The 17,737-nt window shown below is 45.9% G+C and overlaps 1 protein-coding gene across 19 annotated transcripts in view; it reads left to right on the plus strand.

Moving 5' to 3' along the window:
• Positions 1-17,737, plus strand: part of LOC137351950 (polyhomeotic-like protein 2) — a 321,230-nt gene that overhangs the window by 232,413 nt on the left and 71,080 nt on the right. For 17 of the 19 annotated variants that reach the window (XM_068016840.1, XM_068016839.1, XM_068016842.1 and 14 more), the window contains 2 exons: positions 1,803-1,955; positions 6,915-7,203. In XM_068016840.1, the coding sequence (XP_067872941.1) occupies positions 1,803-1,955; positions 6,915-7,203 (442 nt within the window). The remainder of the gene's footprint in view (positions 1-1,802; positions 1,956-6,914; positions 7,204-17,737) is intronic. The other 2 variants (XM_068016850.1, XM_068016855.1) reach the window with 1 other exon arrangement.

A 17,737-nucleotide genomic window follows, 5' to 3' on the forward strand; every position in this document is an offset into this window, starting at 1 on the left:
ACAACATGTGACATCAAGCCACATAAGGAGACAGTCGATCAGGTCACCAAAAGCTTGGTCAAAGAAGTAGGTTTTAAGGAGTGTCTTAAAGGAAGTGAGAGTTGGAGAAGTTTAGGGAAGGAATTCCAGAGCTTAGGGCCCAGGCAGCTGAAGGTACAGCTGCTAGTGGTGGAGCCATTAAAATTGGGGATGCTCAAGAGGCCAGAACTGAAGGAGCACAGAGATCTCAGAGGGTTTGTGGGGCTGGAGGAGTTTAGAGAGACAGGGAGGGGCGGGGCCATTGGAGGGATTTGAAAACAAGGATGAGAATTTTAAAATTGAGGCAGTGCTTAACCAGGAGCCAATGTAGGTCAGCGAGCACGGGGGTGATGGGTGAACAGGACATGATGCGAGTTAGGACACGAGCAGTAAAATTTATGGATGGCATCAAATTTACGGAGGGGGAAATATGGGAGGTCAGCCAGGAGTGTATTGGAAGGTCAATCTGGAGATAACGAAGGCATTGATGAGGGTTTCAGCAGCAGATAAGCTGAGGTAGGGGCAGGGTTGGGCAATGTTACAAAGGTGGAAATAGGTGTTCTTAGTGATGGTGCAGATATGTGATCGGAGGCTCATCTCAGGGTCAAATATGACTCAGCGATTGTGGAACTACACCCCAGAGATAAAGGTGAGAAAATTGCAGTTAAATTACTAAAAAGGGAGAAAGCCAAATTGATGTCAATGTAGATGAAAACTAAATTTAATCATCCTGTGACACCGCCTCCAACTCAAATCTAAATGTTCAGCAAATATCACACTACTCACCAGCGAGACTCACACCAATTACTGAAAATTAAAACTGCCTATAAATATATGGGTGATTTTATTTGGAATCTGTGAAGTTTTACACCATCTGTGCTTCCTCAGAGATGGTATCAAGCTTGGGTACAGTCCAGAAACAGCAGGATACAAAGCAGCAGTTGGCAACACTAAACCCTGGGCTTATGGTCTGTGCCCCTCATTGGTACGATACATTGATGGCTCTCACTCCCACTCGATTTCATCCAGTCACAATCTTAATTGGTTTATTTTGGATGGCTTGTGCTTCTGTGTTGCTTTTTATAATTTGCGCTGAGGGAGGTGGATGAAACCTGTTTAAAAGATCAATTCAAATGTTTTCCCTACTCTTTCTAAGAGAAAACTAGAAAGAAACCAAAGTCAATAGCAGATGTTTATATGATGAAGGTGGGAAAGTAAAGGAATACGTATTTCCATGTATTTTCACATTTCAGCTAGTTAATCTTATTGAGAGCACATTTTGAGTTATGGGGAAGGTTTGTGCACACACACGTGAATGTGGTGTACTGCCAGGTCAAGCTCTGCAGTGGTGCCTCCCATGGTTGAGCAGCCAGTGAAAACTCGCTGTCCCGGCTCTCACGTGACAAATAGCCACTTGGGTGAGGGTCAATAGCGCCAGTGGAAAAATTCCTCAGCATGAATTAGCATCTGAAAGAGGAGAGGAAACAACTGCATCCCAAGGAGAAGAGGGGGCATTGTGAAATTGTGTTTGTTTAACTAAATACTGAAAAATTTCTTGGCCTCAAAAAAAAAACATCCAGCCACTGATTATTGGCTCAAATCTGCTTTCAGGAGCATCAAAGCTGTGTCACTTCAGGTACCATCCACCTCCTATCCAGCTCAGCTAGTTGTGTGCAGTGTTGTCACTAGGTAAGACTGTGTTAGCCATCTGACGAACTCTGTTCTTTTCTGCCCAAGGCACCTTTTGGTAAGGTAAAAGGCAACACATTTCATGTAATTTTCAGGCACAGCAAAGTAACCTTGTGCAAGTAGCTAGGACCCTAGGACGTGCTGTTCCTTTGTCCCCCCAGCTCATTTTCACGCCCACTGCCACAGTCGCTGCTGTACAACCAGAAGTCACAGTCTCCTCAACGAACCAACAATCGGCTGCTGCACAGGTCAGTTCACAACAGTGTCGCTCGGGACATTTAAAGCGGGTTTCGGAATTGTGAGCGAAATGTTTTAACACCACGTTAAGCAGTGTTGCCGACAGACCAGCAGAACACCTGCCTCAAACCTCTGTGATTTAACACGTTATAAATGTGATGAGATTGACCTCTTTCAGTGATTACCAGTGCCCAGTTTTGGAGATGATCCTGAAAAGGCTGCATTTTATTTGTGCTTCCCCTCAAGCAATTGCTTTAAAACTTGGATGTGAGACATGGCTCAGTGGGTAACAATCTCCCCTTTGAGGCAGATGAGCCCCACAACAGAGACTTTAGTCCGTAATCCAGGCTGACACTTCCCTCAGTCAGATAAGACATTAAACATTAAACTAAAGTCCAGTCTGCCCTCTCTGGTGGATGGAAAAGATCCCGTGGCACTTTTTGGAAGAAGAGCAGGGGAGTTCTCCCCGGTGTCCTGGCCAATATTTATCCCTCAATCAACATCACAAAAAACAGTTTATCCAATTGTCTCATTGCTGTTTGTGGGATCTTGCTGTGCATAAATTAGCTGCTGTGTTTCCTACATCACAACATTGACTACACTTCAACAGTATTTTGTTGGCTATAAAGCACTTTGGGAGGTCCTGAGGTTGTGAAAGGTGCTATAGAAATACAAGTTCATCTTTTAACTGAGTGATCTGCTAGGACACTTACAGTCCACAATACGCAGTCGGCTAATATCGGGGAGTGGAATCGTGTGTGGACAAGGCAGCTTCCTTTCCCTGACAGGGAATCCGTGATCCAGTTGGAGGTTTATGATAGTCCTGCAGCTTCCATCATTATTTTTCTGGTGTCAGCTCACAAATTACCAGATTTATTTAATTCAGCTTCACAATTTACCACAGAGCCTGCTCCTTGGTGAATGAGTGAGAGAGCGATCTGGACAATGTCAGACTTAGTTGCGTAAAAGTGTCCACTGGGATTCCGAGACTAATCTTTCTGAGCACCTTTGCATCTTTGAGATCAGTCACCACATTTAATCCTACAATGTGTGGGCCTCAAAGTCAGACACCTTCCTTTCCTCACCTGACATTGATAAATGCAGGCTCTCCAGCAGCAGAACTCACTAGCAATTGAGAACGGGAGCCTTGGCTGCTTTTTGTCCCTTTTTTAATTCAGATGCTCAGACTGAGAGATGCTAATTTAACACATGCCAGGCCAGGGCCCATCCTGGGAGCTGAATTACTTTCTTTAAGTGGGTAGTACTCTCTCCTGGGTCAGAAGACTTGGTTAGGTTGAAGCTTTACTGTGTCTAGCGATACTGTCTTTTAAATAAAGACATATAACTGAGGCCCTGTCTACCTGTTCAGATGGAAGTGAAAGATTCCATGGCATTGTTTAAAGAAGGAGGGAATGCTGCCGAGATCCTAACCAGCATTGCTTCCCCCAAAAATAGATGATTTGATCATTTATTTATTATTTATTTGTGAGAACTTGCATTATTTAAAGTAGCTTCTAGTATCACTTTGGCAGATACCAGGGACAGAAGGTTCTATATAAATACAAGTTGTTGCATTTAGATTTTGCTCTAGATATTCCTTTATAGTTCCTCGCTGGAACACAAACCAATAAAACTACAGGAGAGAGATGTACAATTGTCCAGTTCTATAATAGGCCTAGCTTTTATTGCAAGGAAATAATACTATGGCAACCTGAATAAACAAATGTATTTGGCCATACATGGCTGTGTTAATAGCTCATTGTGTTTTACCTGGTGCAGGTACCAGGCTGTACAGACCAGGACATCCATGATTTGTGCTGAGTGAATTGAACACAGTCAGTTATCTAACAGTAATTGCTCCGTCACAGAAAGTTGTCTATTTGTTTTATAAGGAAGACAACACAGTGTTTTGGAAAAATAGGAAAACTAAAGGGGCTGCCAAATAACAGCCTCTCGAATCGGTGGAGTTTTTTTTCCCTGCCTTAAGCATATTCGTTGTAAGCACAGTTTAATCAGCTTCTTTCTTTGATCAATGTTAACACACAGAGTGGAGGAGGAGTGAGAGGCTGGAAGGCAGAAGCTTTCACTGGAACAGAGATTGGCCGGGAATCAGAGATTTCTAAAACTGAGAGGTTTTCAGACAACAACAACTGGTGTTTATATAGTGCCTTTAACTTGATAAACATCTCAAGGTGCTTCGCTGGAGTAATTATAAAACCAAATATGACACTAAGTCACATAAGGGGATATTAGGTCAGATGACCAAAAACTTGGTCAAAGATGCAGGTTTTGAGGAGTGTTTTAAAGGAGGAATAGATTGGCGGAGAGGTTTAGAGAGGGAATTCCAGAGCTTAGTCAGCTGAAGGCCTGGCCACCAATGATGGAGCGATTTGGTAAATGGTGAAAACTTGATTCCATTAGTTAGCAAACCAGTAACAAAGAAACCGAGGTTCTGGATCAACATTACAGGAATTAAGGGCAAAGTTGGAAGAGAGCTTTTTACTCACAGTTATTAGAATGTTGTACCATGAGTGACGATTGAGACAGGAGACCATCACATAGTGTAAAGGAAAATGAAGAAGGATTTGCAAAGGCAAGATATTAAAGGTTATAGGTTTAGAGTAGATGGCTCCAATTGTAGAGCTAGTACTGGCACAGGAATGATGGGCCAAATGGCCTCCTGGAAGGTAGCACACAGGCCTTGTTCTGTGTTAAGTGCTGTGTATGTGGTCACACAAAAAAAATAAAGGCACCGTGCATTGAAAAAAACTGGCTGTGCACAACAATGGGATTTTAAAGGGAACACTGCAGCTCTGTGCTATAATTTCTATAATTCTACCTGTTAACTGCAAGTAAATATTACTAAGTGGCCTTTATTTGGGATTCTGCTGCTAAAGCTGCTACCTTCAACCAGGCGAGTGGTGAGTATCCCATCACACTCCTATCATGAGCCTTTGGAAAGGTTTTTCAGGATCGGGACATGAATTGCTTATCACAGAATCCCCAGCCTCTGCACTGTGTTGAAATGGCTGATATATCTGGGAGATGAAAATCTTAACCCAATGGTGTGTGTGTGGGGGTGGGGGGGAGGTGTATGGGGGAAGGGCCTTTTCTTGTTGGAGATGATTGTTATTTGACCCTTAACATAGCACAAATGTTACCTCCCACTTGTCAGCCCAGGCCTGGATTTTGTTTCGGTCCTTCCTGCCGAATGGAGTTCTGAGCCCTGGCTGCCTCAGGTTCAGACCCCAGACTCTGCTTATTTAGCTGATCTCAGACAGAAGGGGAAAAAAGATCAACAAGGTTTAACTGCTGAGGTGTGATCGCCCTGACCTGTGTCACTGACCCTGCCAAAGCTCGCAGGGTCAGGCAGAGGTCATCTGACTTGCCTGACAGGTAAGGGGTGCCTCAGTACTCTGTCCTGAGAGGAGCAGGAGTTCTCTTGTGTTTGTTTATTACGTTGCATTTACAGCACAGAAACGGGCCATTCGGCCCGACTGCTCCACACTGGTTTTTATGCTCCACATGAACCTCCTCCCACCCTATCAGCATATCCTTCTATTCCTTTCTCCCTCATATGTTTATCCAGCTTCTCCTTAAATATATCGATACTATCCACAGTGGCGCAGTGGTTAGCACCGCAGCCTCATAGCTCCAGTGACCCGGGTTCAATTCTGGGTACTGCCTGTGTGGAGTTTGCAAGTTCTCCCTGTGTCTGCGTGGGTTTCCTCCGGGTGCTCCGGTTTCCTCCCACAGCCAAAAGACTTGAAGGTTGATAGGTAAATTGGCCATTATAAATTGCCCCTAGTGTAGGGAAATATAGGGACAGGTGGGGATGTGGTAGGAATATGGAATTAGTGTAGGATTAGAATAAATGGGTGGTTGATGGTCGGCACAGACTCAGTGGGCCGAAGGGCCTGTTTCAGTGCTGTATCTCTAGCTAACTAACTATTCACCTCCACCTCTCCCTGTGGTAGCGAGTTCCACATTCTCACCACTCTCCGGGGAAAGACGTTTCTCCTGAATTCCCAATTGGATTTATGTACACTGCGATTTTAGTGTCGCAGAGAGAATCTGCTTCCCAGTGGTACAAAGGTTGCAGTGTGAATCTAGCCTGACTTTAGAGGGGAGAGGCGGAAAGCCACTTAGAGGATCAACTACAAGGTGATACCAAACCAAGGACTGCCCCTGATGGACACTTCTTAAACATAGCAGTAGCTTCTATAAAGTACTGAGGACATGCATGTTCAGGCCTGTGTTTGCAGTACATTTAAAATGTAATGGCTGGGAGGGGGAGCTTTGCTCAGACCCTTTCTGTGTGTGAGTAGCAGCCAGGGGTGTGGGAGAACCCGAATGGATTCTGTAATTGCCAATCTGAGATCCGATAAAATTATCCCTTCAGTCTGTACTGCCTGCCTCTTGTCACAACACATGGGACAGGCCTGCAGTGGGAAATGTTAAGATAAAGCTGGCTGTAATCTTTATTGAAACAGAAAGCTCTGCCGAGATTTCAGTGCTGGCTGCCTCCTGTTCGACTGACCGTATCACTTTCCCAGGTCTAGACAATGTCTTAGCAGCTGGTGATGATGTCCCTGTCAGTAATCTCAAAACCTCCTAGCAGAAAAAAAAGTCGTGTATTTGCAGTTCCTGCTGAATCCCACTCTTAGATGCAAAGACAGTTTTAAAAACGGGGTCCTGTGCATTCTCAGTGTGTTGGGACAGTCCCATTGAATGCGGGAGAATTGAGGGCATCAATAGTTTGGCACGTTTTATATTTAAAATACTTTGTTTGACAATAGCTTCCAATTTGCTCAACTTTTTTGAGTTAAAGATTAAATCTTTTGTTTTCTAAATGTGACTGATTTGAAATGATGATTTTATTTTGGTTCTGTTAAAGTCTGTTGTCCTTCAAACGCGACTGAAGATGTGCAACGTAAACAGTAACAATTTTGAATGAATCCTTTTTGCAGGTGCAGAATTTAGCAATAAGAAGTCAGCAGAGTACAGCAGCAACAGTTCAGCCACAACTACAAAGCGTCACTCTGAAAGCAACCAGCTCAGCTCAGCAGGCTTCAAGTACATCTCAGACCAAACCTTCAGGGCAAGGCCCTGTAACTAGCAGCAAAGGAGGTCAGCCTGAAAACATGGCAGAAAATGGAAAGAAGGGAGAAAACATCACTTCTTCCAGCACTGACACCAGGGCCATCAGTGTGACCCACACAGCAGCCCCTGTGACCACACATCCTCTCATTACCACAGGTAAGATCATGCCTTCAACAGCTTGCATTTATATAGCGCCTTCAATGTAGGAAATGCCCCAAGGCGTTTCACAGGAGCGTTATCAAACAAAATTGACACTGAATCACTTAAGGCGATATTCTTTTTTTTTATTCATTCATGGGATGTAGGTGTCACTGGCCAGGACGGCATTTATTGCCCATCTCTAATTGCCCTTGAGAAGGTGGTGGTGAGCTGCCTTCTCGAACCGCTGCAGTCCATGTGGGGTAGGTACACCCACAGTGCTGTTAGGAAGGGAGTTCCAGGATTTGGACAACTTGGTTGAAGATGTAGGTTTTAATAAGTGTCTTAAAGGAGGAAAGGGAAGCAGAGAGATGGAGAGGTTATGGAGGGAATTCTACAGCTTAGGGTCCAGGAAGCTGGAGGCACAGCTACCAGTGGTGGAGCAATTAAAATCAGGGATGCACAAGAGGCCAGAACTAGAGGAGCACACAGATCTGGGAGGGCTGTGGGCTGGAGGAGATTACAGAGATGGGGAGGAGTGAGGCCATGGAGGGATTTGAAAACATGGATAAGAATTTTAAAATTGAGGCGTTGCTCAACTGAGAGCCAGTGTAGGTCAGCGAGCACAGGGGCGATGGTGAGCGAGAAACCTTTTGTCTGAGGGTCGTTAGTCTGTGGAATTCTCTTCCCCAGAATGCAGTGGAGGCTGGGTCTTGAATTTATTCAAGGCTGAGTTAAATAGATTTTTGATAGACAAGGGAGTCAAGGGTTATGGGGGACAGACAGGAAAGTGGAGTCGAGACCAGCCATGATCATATTGAATGATGGAGCAGGCTCGAAGGGCCAAATGGCCTCCTCCTGTTCCTATGAGACTTGGAGCAAATTCGGAAACGGGCAGCAGTGTTTTGAACAATAAGTTTACAGAGGCTGGAAATTGGGAGGCTGGCTCGAAGTGCGTTGAAGTAGACAAGTCTTGAGGTAACAAAGGCATGGATGAGGCCTTGGCCAATAATCCTAATCGGGACTCTGACAATAGAGTTGTATTGACAGTGACACAGTTGGTTAAATGGATTGCTGGGAACTGATGCTTCGAAGTATTGGAATCAAGTGACGGAAAACACCCACCTTTGCGATTTTCACGAGCATTGGGAGAACGTTTCAAACCATGTGAAACTTAATGAAAAGTGGGGAAATGTTTGGGTTTTTTTCTGTTAATAAATAAAATCTAAAAATCCTGGGAATGTGCAGTGATTTCTCCGAATCTGATTTCATTAACAGGTCACTAATAAACAGCCATTCTTCTAATTCTTATTAAAAAAGGAATTGTAACCCCATGTTCAGCAGAGATTGTAGGACTCTTACTTTCTGCATAACTCAAGTGACCGGGCTCAGTAACATTCTTACAGGAAGATATAGGACCAACAAAAGCATCAATTGTTATTACTGCATGTTCACTGGTGACTGTTGTAGAATTTGTTGTAATGTAGAGCACTGGACTAGGTTACAGTAACTGCAGTGATACATGTTTGAAATTGATCCCAAATGAAATTGACCTCAGCTATGATGGAATTTTCCTCATACTCTGTTCTAAAGTATTTTAGATGGCTATTTTATTAAAAGCCATTATAAGAAAGAAAGACTTGCATTTATATAGCGCCTTTCACAACCACAGGGCACCCCAAAACACTTTATAGCCAATGAAGAACTTTTGAAATGTAGTCGCTGTTGTAATGTAGGAAACACAGCTGCCAATTTGTGCACAGCAAGCTCCCACAAACAGCAATGTGATGATGACCAGGTAATCTGTTTTAATTATTACATGGGATGTACAGCACAAAAACAGGCCATTCGGCACAACCAGTCCATGCCAGCGCTTATGTTCCACTCAAGCCTCCTCCCATCTGTCCTCACGAACTCATTCAGTATAACCCTCTACTTCCTTCTCCCATAGATGCTTATCTAGCTTCCCCTTAAATTCATCGCTACTATTCGCCTGCACCCGTCCACAGGCTGATGAGTTCCACATTCTCACCACTCCCTCAATCAAGAAACTTCTCCTGAATTCGCTACTTTGATTACTTAGTGTCTGTCTTATATTGCTAACTCTAGTTTTGCTTCCTGTGTCTACTCTATCAAAACCTTTCAGAATTTTAAAGACTTCTATTAGGTCACGCCTTCAGTCTTCGCTTATCAAGAGAAAAGAACCCCAGCCTGTTAATCCTCTCCTGAAAAGTACAACCTTGTAGTTCAAATATCATCCTTTTCTCCAGCGCCTCCATATCCTTCTTATAATATGGCTTCCAGAATTGTACACAGTGCTCCAAGTGTGATCTATCCAAGGTTCAATACAGGTTTACAATATCTTCTCTACTTCTCAATTCTATCTCGACAAAAATAACCCACAGTCTTGGTTATTTTTTAATGGCCTTATTAGCTTACATTGCTACTTTTAGTGATTTGTGTATTTTGTTCTCCCAGATCCCTTTGCTCTCTTACCCCATTTAGACTCATTTCCAAGTAATATGTGAATTTTTTTTAACCAAAATGTAATACCTCATTCTTATCTGTGTTGATTGAGGGATAAATATTGGCCTGGACACCGGGGAGAACTCCCCGAAATAGTGCCATGGGATCTTTAATATCCACCTGAGAGTGCAGACAGGGCCTCGGTTTAAGGTGCCATCTTTTGGACGTCCAATGATGCAGCACTCCCTCAGTACTGACCCTCTGACAGTGCGGCACTCCCTCAGTACTGACCGTCCGACAGTGCAGCGCTCCCTCAGTACTGACCCTGTGACAGTGCGGCACTCCCTCAGTACTGACCCTCCTACAGTACAGCACTCCCTCAGTACTGACCCTCCTACAGTACAGCGCTCCCTCAGTACTGACCCTCCTACAGTACAGCACTCCCTCAGTACTGACCCTCTGACAGTGCAGCGCTCCCTCAGTACTGACCCTCCTACAGTACAGCACTCCCTCAGTACTGACCCTCTGACAGTACAGCACTCCCTCAGTACTGACCCTCTGACAGTGCAGCGCTCCCTCAGTACTGACCCTCCGACAGTGCAGCACTCCCTCAGTACTGACCCTCCGACAGTGAAGCGCTCCCTCACTACTGACCCTCCGACAGTGCAGCACTCCCTCACTACTGACCCTCCGACAGTGCAGCGCTCCCTCAGTACTGACCCTCCTACAGTACAGCACTCCCTCAGTACTGACCCTCTGACAGTACAGCACTCCCTCAGTACTGACCCTCTGACAGTGCAGCGCTCCCTCAGTACTGACCCTCCGACAGTGCAGCACTCCCTCAGTACTGACCCTCCGACAGTGAAGCGCTCCCTCAGTACTGACCCTCCAACAGTGCAGCGCTCCCTCACTACTGACCCTCCGACAGTGCAGCACTCCCTCACTACTGACCCTCCGACAGTGCAGCACTCCCTCACTACTGACCCTCCGACAGTGCAGCGCTCCCTCAGTACTGACCCTCCAACAGTGCAGCGCTCCCTCACTACTGACCCTCCGACAGTACAGCGCTCCCTCACTACTGACCCTCCGACAGTGCAGCGCTCCCTCAGTACTGACCCTCCGACAGTGCAGCGCTCCCTCACTACTGACCCTCCGACAGTGCAGCACTCCCTCTGTACTGACCCTCCGACAGTGCAGCACTCCCTCTGTACTGACCCTCCGACAGTGCAGCACTCCCTCTGTACTGACCCTCCGACAGTGCAGCACTGCCTCACTACTGACCCTCCGACAGTGCAGCGCTCCCTCAGTGCTGACCCTCCGGCAGTGCAGCGCTCCCTCACTACTGACCATCCTACACTACAGCACTCCCTCAGTACTGACCCTCTGACAGTGCAGCACTCCCTCACTGACCCTCTGACAGTGCAGCACTCCCTCAGTACTGACCCTCCGACAGTGCAGCGCTCCCTCAGTACTGACCCTCCGACAGTGCAGCGCTCCCTCACTACTGACCCTCCGACAGTGCAGCACTCCCTCAGTACTGACCCTCCGACAGTGCAGCGCTCCCTCAGTACTGACCCTCCGACAGTGCAGCGCTCCCTCACTACTGACCCTCCGACAGTGCAGCGCTCCCTCAGTACTGACCCTCCGACAGTGCGGCGCTCCCTCTGTACTGACCCTCCGACAGTGCGGCGCTCCCTCAGTACTGACCCTCCGACAGTGCGGCTCTCCCTCAGTACTGACCCTCTGACAGTGCGGCGCTCCCTCAGTCCTGACCCTCTGACAGTGCAGCGCACCCTCAGTACTGACCCTCCGACAGTGCGGCGCTCCCTCTGTACTGACCCTCCGACAGTGCGGCGCTCCCTCTGTACTGACCCTCCGACAGTGCGGCTCTCCCTCAGTACTGACCCTCTAACAGTGCGGCGCTCCCTCAGTACTGACCCCCCGACAGTGCGGCGCTCCCTCAGTATTGCACAGGAGTGTCAACCTGGATTATGAGCTCAAGTCTCTGGAGTGGGAATTGAACCCATAATCTTCTGACTCTGCGGTGAGAGAATGCTGCCCACTGAGCCACAGCTGACACCTCATGGGTTGTATTGCTCAGGGATTTGTATTCACTAACCTTCTGCAAAACCAGTATACTTAATGCTGGCTTGCCTTGAATATTTGTTGAGTTCCTGGTACATTTTATTAACTTGCCATTTGTGAAAGGGTAATATTTGTACTTAGAAATGAACCCAAGTGTTTTTGTTTGCAAACTGAAGTAGTTTGGTCCACTGGGGTAAGATGTTTGCAGTGTGCAGCAGTCTGACTCTGACTTGCTGCTTTCTTTCTGAAGGCTGGATTTTATAAAGGCACAGGCAGCTGAAACAACAAAAGCAACAAAGGCAGCAATGTCCCGACCTACCATTAAAACAAGGCCAGCTGTGGGCAGCTGAACTGTGTGTGCTGTAGGGAGGCACACACTGTCAGCTCAACACAATTGGCCGGGGGTTTATTTTCACCCCTTTTAACCCTGTCAGTGCCGGGAAAAGAGGATCAAACTGACTTGTGGCTTTGGAGACACAGTAATGGTACAGATCTGTGAAAATTATCAGCAAATTGACAGCAGGTTTGCTGCTTTTGAATCTGGCAGCCCCCTTCGCCACCTAAATAAAGGGCTGGTCACCGGATGTTAGAATCACAATCAGTGTGGGAACCACCATAAAAACCAGCAAAAAAAAAACTCTCCCACCTCCTCCTTGCTTCTGTACACAGCTTTTTTTTTATTCATTCGTGGGATGTGGGCGTCGCTGGCCAGGCCAGCATTTATTGCCCATCCCTAATTGTCCTAACTGAGTGGCTTGCTAGGCCATTTCAGAGGGCATGTAAGAGTCAACCACATTGCTGTGGGTCTGGAGTCACATGTAGGCCAGACCAGGTAAGGACAGCAGATTTCCTTCCCTAAAGGACATTAATGAACCAGGTGGGTTTTTACAACAAACGACAATGGTTTCATGGCCATCATTAGACTAGCTTTTTAATTCCAGATTTATTAATTGAATTCAAATTCCACCTTCTGCTGTGGTGGGATTTGAACCCATGTCCCCAGAGCAATACCCTGGGTCTCTGGGTTACTAGTCCAGTGACAATACCACTACGCCACCGCCTCCCCCCAGCTACTGCGGAAGCCTTTGAAACCAACCCAGGAATGTTAAGGCTGGCTGTTAAACCTCATTTACCCTGGATGAGGTCAAATCTGTGACCATCCCACTTAGTATCACATGAGTCCACTGTCTCGGGCAGAACTAGAGGCCACAACCTTGGTGTCCTCTTTGACCTTGAGCTGATCTTCTGATCCTATCTCTGCATCTGTCCATCTGCACTGTAACCCTGCTGCGTACTCTTGTTACCTCCAGATGTGACTATTCCAGTGCTCTGCTGGCTGGCCTCCCATCTTCCACCTTCTTTTGAGCTCATCTTAAACTGTGCTGCTTGTAACCTAACTCTCGCCAAGTCCCAATCACCCATCACCATCTCCAACAAACGAGAATCTAAGCATCTCCCCTTGACATTCAATGGCATTACCATCGCTGAATCCCCCACTAACAACATCCTAGGGGCTACCATTGACCAGAAACTGAACTGGAGTAGCCATATAAATACCGTGGCTACAAGAGCAGGTCAGAGGCTAGGAATACTGAGGCGAGTAACTCACCTCCTGACTCCCCAAAGCCTGTCCACCATCTACAAGGCACAATTCAGGAGTGTGATGGAATACTCTCCACTTGCCTGGATGGGTGCAGCTCCAACAACACTCAAGGAACTCAACACCATCCAGGACAAATAAGCCTGCTTGATTGGCACCCCATCTACAAACATTCACTCCCTCCACCACCGACACACAGTGGCAGCAGTGTGTACCATCTACAAGATGCACTGCAGCAACGCACCAAGGCTCCTTAGACAGCACCTTCCAAACACGCGACCTCTACCAACTAGAGGGACAAGGGCAGCAAGTGCATGGGAACACCACCACCTGCAAGTTCCCCTCCAAGTCACACACCATCCTGACTTGGAACTATATCGCCGTTCCTTCTCTGTCGCTGGGTCAAAATCCTGGAGCTCCCTTCCTAACAGCACTGTGGGTGTACCTACCCCACATGGACTGCAGCGGTTCAAGAAGGCAATTAGGGATGGGCAATAAATGTGGCCTGGCCTGTGACGTCCACATCCCATGAATGAATTTTTGAAAAAACCCTGTGTTCATTGGCTTTCATTGGCTCCCGGTTAAGCAACGCCTTGATTTTACAATTCTCATCCTTGTGTTCAAATCACTCCCTTCCTATCTCTGTAACGTCCCCCAGTCCTCCAACCCTCCAAGAACTCTGCGCTCCTCCAACTCTGCCCTCCTCAGTGTGCTGCCACGTGCTCATTAATTTGGAAGTCAGAGCAGGTAGAAAATAGCTAGTGCTGGAAGTGGATGGCGTATTGCTGCAGGGGGTCGGCTGAGGGATGGTGGGGGGTGGGGGCAGGGGGATAATGAGGCACATTATAAGGGGCAGAGTAGAAAGAGCTTTATCCCACATCCGATGATGTGATGCTGAAACTAAAAATGTTTCATTTCTTGTCACTGATGTTCCTCACGTTATTCTGCTTAGAATTCACAAAAACAGATGCTAATATTGCCTAGCAGAGACTGGGTTGAGAAAGCTGCCTGGCCACACTGGCTGCTGTCTGATGTCCTGCTTGTTGGTCTGTACATACCTTCCCTAGAAAGTGGGGGAAAATCCACAGTCAGAAATAAACTACAACTGGGAGTGGCAGCATTCTCTCTGGAGGCTACACTGCAGCACAGGTGAGGTTCCGCTGGAGACCTGTCTCATGTGTTTTGACTCAGCTGAGGAGGAGCTTTGGTTGTTTACACACACCAAGTTCTGCTGGCAGGCTGCATTTTATTCTCTTTAAACCCACCCGTGCAGTGCAGCTTCTGCTGTTGCTCTCATCTGAGCTCCCAACATTGGACCTTGTTGTAACTGCATGCAAATTCCCCACCATTAACAATACTACCTTGTGGTACAAACAGGCCAAGGAGGAACAGCTTATTACAGAAGTGTTTCTATGGGGTAACAAAGTGTATATGATGCAGCATTGAGATAAAGAGGGGGGGGGGAGGGGAAGCAGGCTCATGTGGAGCATAAATGTCAGCATAGATTAGTTTGGCCAAATAGCTTGTTTCTGTTCTTTAATAACTGGGATATCACATATATAAATTCAAGATAAACAAGACTGTGCACTGATTTAAGTCCAAAGCGTCCTTTCAGTATGTAAATTGATTTTTCTTGCTTTGGGAGTCGAGGGATACCTATTCAGTCAGTTCCTAGTTAAAGTCATTCGGAAAACACAAAGAAGATGAATAGGTCTCTCTGTGTATTCAGGAGTTAAGAGGATTTGGTGAAGCAAAGGTTATTGTTTATGGGACAATATCATCATGTAGCGTGTTTTGTCTATGCATGAAAAGGCTCAGTGCAGGGTATTCATTCTTACAGCAGGAAAAACTGAAGGTGAATTGAAGAGAAACTGTGTATTGTGCAGTGCCAGCACTAATAACCACTGTACTGGATGGACAGCAGGTGTTTGCACCAAAACAGCACCATTCATGGGATTAGTTATAATCATCTTGTTCTGTAATGTATTCTTGTGTTTATTGTGTCAGCCTTGCCTCAATGAGCAGCATTCTCACCTCCGAGTCAGAAGGTTGTGGCTTCAACCCCAACTCTAGGGACCTGAACACATAATCTAGGCTGACTCTCCAGAGCGGTACTGAGGAAGTGCTGTACTGCCGGAGATGCAGCCTTTTGGATGAGTCATTAAACCGAGGCCCTGTCTGCCATCTCAGCTGGACGTAAAAGATTCTGAGGAGGAGTAGGGGAAATCTCCAGGTGTCCAGGCCAATATTTATCCCTTGACGAGCACCTTAAAAAAAAAAAGCCAGATGATCTGGTCATTGCTGTTTGTGGGAGCTTGCTCTGCACAAATTGGCTGTCGCGTTTCCTACATTACAATAGTAACTATAGTTTGAAAGTACTTCATTGGCTGTAAATTGCGTTAGGATGTCCCAAGATTATGAAAAGTGCTATATAAATGCAAGTTCTTTTGTTCTTAATTCACTTCTCAGTAATGGTCTTTAGACTCACCATGGACAACAGGAATATACCCCAGTCAGTAAAAGAAATGAAAACCCAGGCTCCATGTTGGAAGTCCTATCAATAAAATATTGTGATACTGGACATATACACTGAGAAACAAAGTGTAGGAATATTCCAGTAGGAAAGTGCATCTACTTTGATGTTGTCCGAGGACAGGATTGGGTTCAGTTTTGATGCTGTCATCGGCTGAATAGCCTCATTGTCTAGACTCACATGTCTAGAATGGCCACGTCACTTTAGTAGCACTGGGAAATGGTAACGACCCCAACAAAAGTCAGTCTTCTTCGGAAATGAGAGGCAAAAAGACCCTTTCCAGTTACCAAGTTTTTTTTTGTCTTATGAATAAGTAATCTAAAATTTTCTTTTTCAATTTTCTTCCCTTTGTCTGATCCTGTCTGGAAGGTAATGCCTCTAGTTGTGTTAAGGCTGTGCGGGTGTAGGTCCATCAGTATTCTTCATGTGTGATATAGACACTGAGTGACTGCTCTGCAACCAGGAATGGTGAACCCTCTTTGAAATGCCTGTGTGTGCATGTCAGCTAGTCTGCACTCACAGTCTCATCTCAAGTGAATAGAAGTAAATTTAGGGTCTGTTAGCAGGTGTCTGATCCCTAATTTACATATTGAAGTGGCACAAAGCCTGCAAAAGCCTAAAAGATATGCTTGAAGAAACATGACTGTAATTCTGGCACCAGGACCCCTGTGGACTGGAGCAGCTGCAAAGGTCCTGCTCCAGCCTGGAATTTGGGAAAGAGCCAAGGATTGTTGCCTGGTGCTACCCCTGGACACCTGACCTCAGGAGATTTTCGAGTCCCAATGTGAGCATTCACTTGGGCTCCTGTTTCCAACGTGGCTTTTGGCACAAGGCTCATCCTGGGACAGGGGCAAGCTAACCCACCTCAGCCTGGGACAGGGGCAAGCTAACCCACCTCAGCCTGGGACAATGTGGGAAGGGTGCAGTTCCTAGAACTTTATAATGCAGGATGATATTTCTAACAATGTGGAGAGATGTGTTAATCAGCATGGACTTCTAAAAGGCAAGTAGTCCTCTTGAATTCTTTGACTAAATAATAGATAGCAAAATTAAGGAAATGCAAAGTATATAGTTCACACGTGTTTTCAAGAAGCATTGAATAAGATGCAATGTAAAAGACTTATGACCAAGATGATAGCACATTGCATTAAGGGGAATGTGGCCACATTGACAGAGGTGATTGGAGAGCAGAAAGCAAAAGACAGAGGTAGATTCTTGGACTAGGAAGATATAGCAAGTGATGTTCTTATATGAGTCTGTGCTAGGGATGCTCCAGGTTACTGTATACATTAATAAACCAACATGGAAATTGAGGCACAATATTGAAATTTTCTGGTGACACCAAATTGTGGCAAAATGTGAAGAAATTTTGAAAGACTGCAGGAGGGCATAGGTGAGTAACAGGTTTGGGAGAGAGGTGTCGGATACAGTTCAATGTGAAAATGTGTGAAGTAATATATGTTGGACACAAGAATGCGAAAGGAAATACACCTTAAACTAAAAGGAATACAGAGGCAGTGGGATATTGGTGTACAGTTACACAGGTTGTTCAAGGTGGCTGTATAAGTTGTTAAGGTCATAAAAAGTTGAAGGGAATTCCTTTCTGCTGTAGAGTATAAAATCCAAAAAAACTAACAATGTTGAACTTTTGCAAAACTTTAGTTAGTTAGGCCATGTTTGGAGAATTGTTCACAGCTTTGGACACCTCATATAGAAAGGATACAAAGCAATGGAAAAGATGCAACATAAACTCACTGCTATCACTAGGGATGAAGGGCTGCAGTTATGAAGAGAGACTTGAGAAGCTGAGGTTTTTTTAAAAACTAGAACTGCGATGGCTAAGGGGTGACCCAGAGGAGATCCTGAAG

Source organism: Heterodontus francisci, chromosome 37 (genome assembly GCF_036365525.1).
Source record: "Heterodontus francisci isolate sHetFra1 chromosome 37, sHetFra1.hap1, whole genome shotgun sequence".
Classification (NCBI taxonomy): Eukaryota; Metazoa; Chordata; class Chondrichthyes; order Heterodontiformes; family Heterodontidae; genus Heterodontus; species Heterodontus francisci.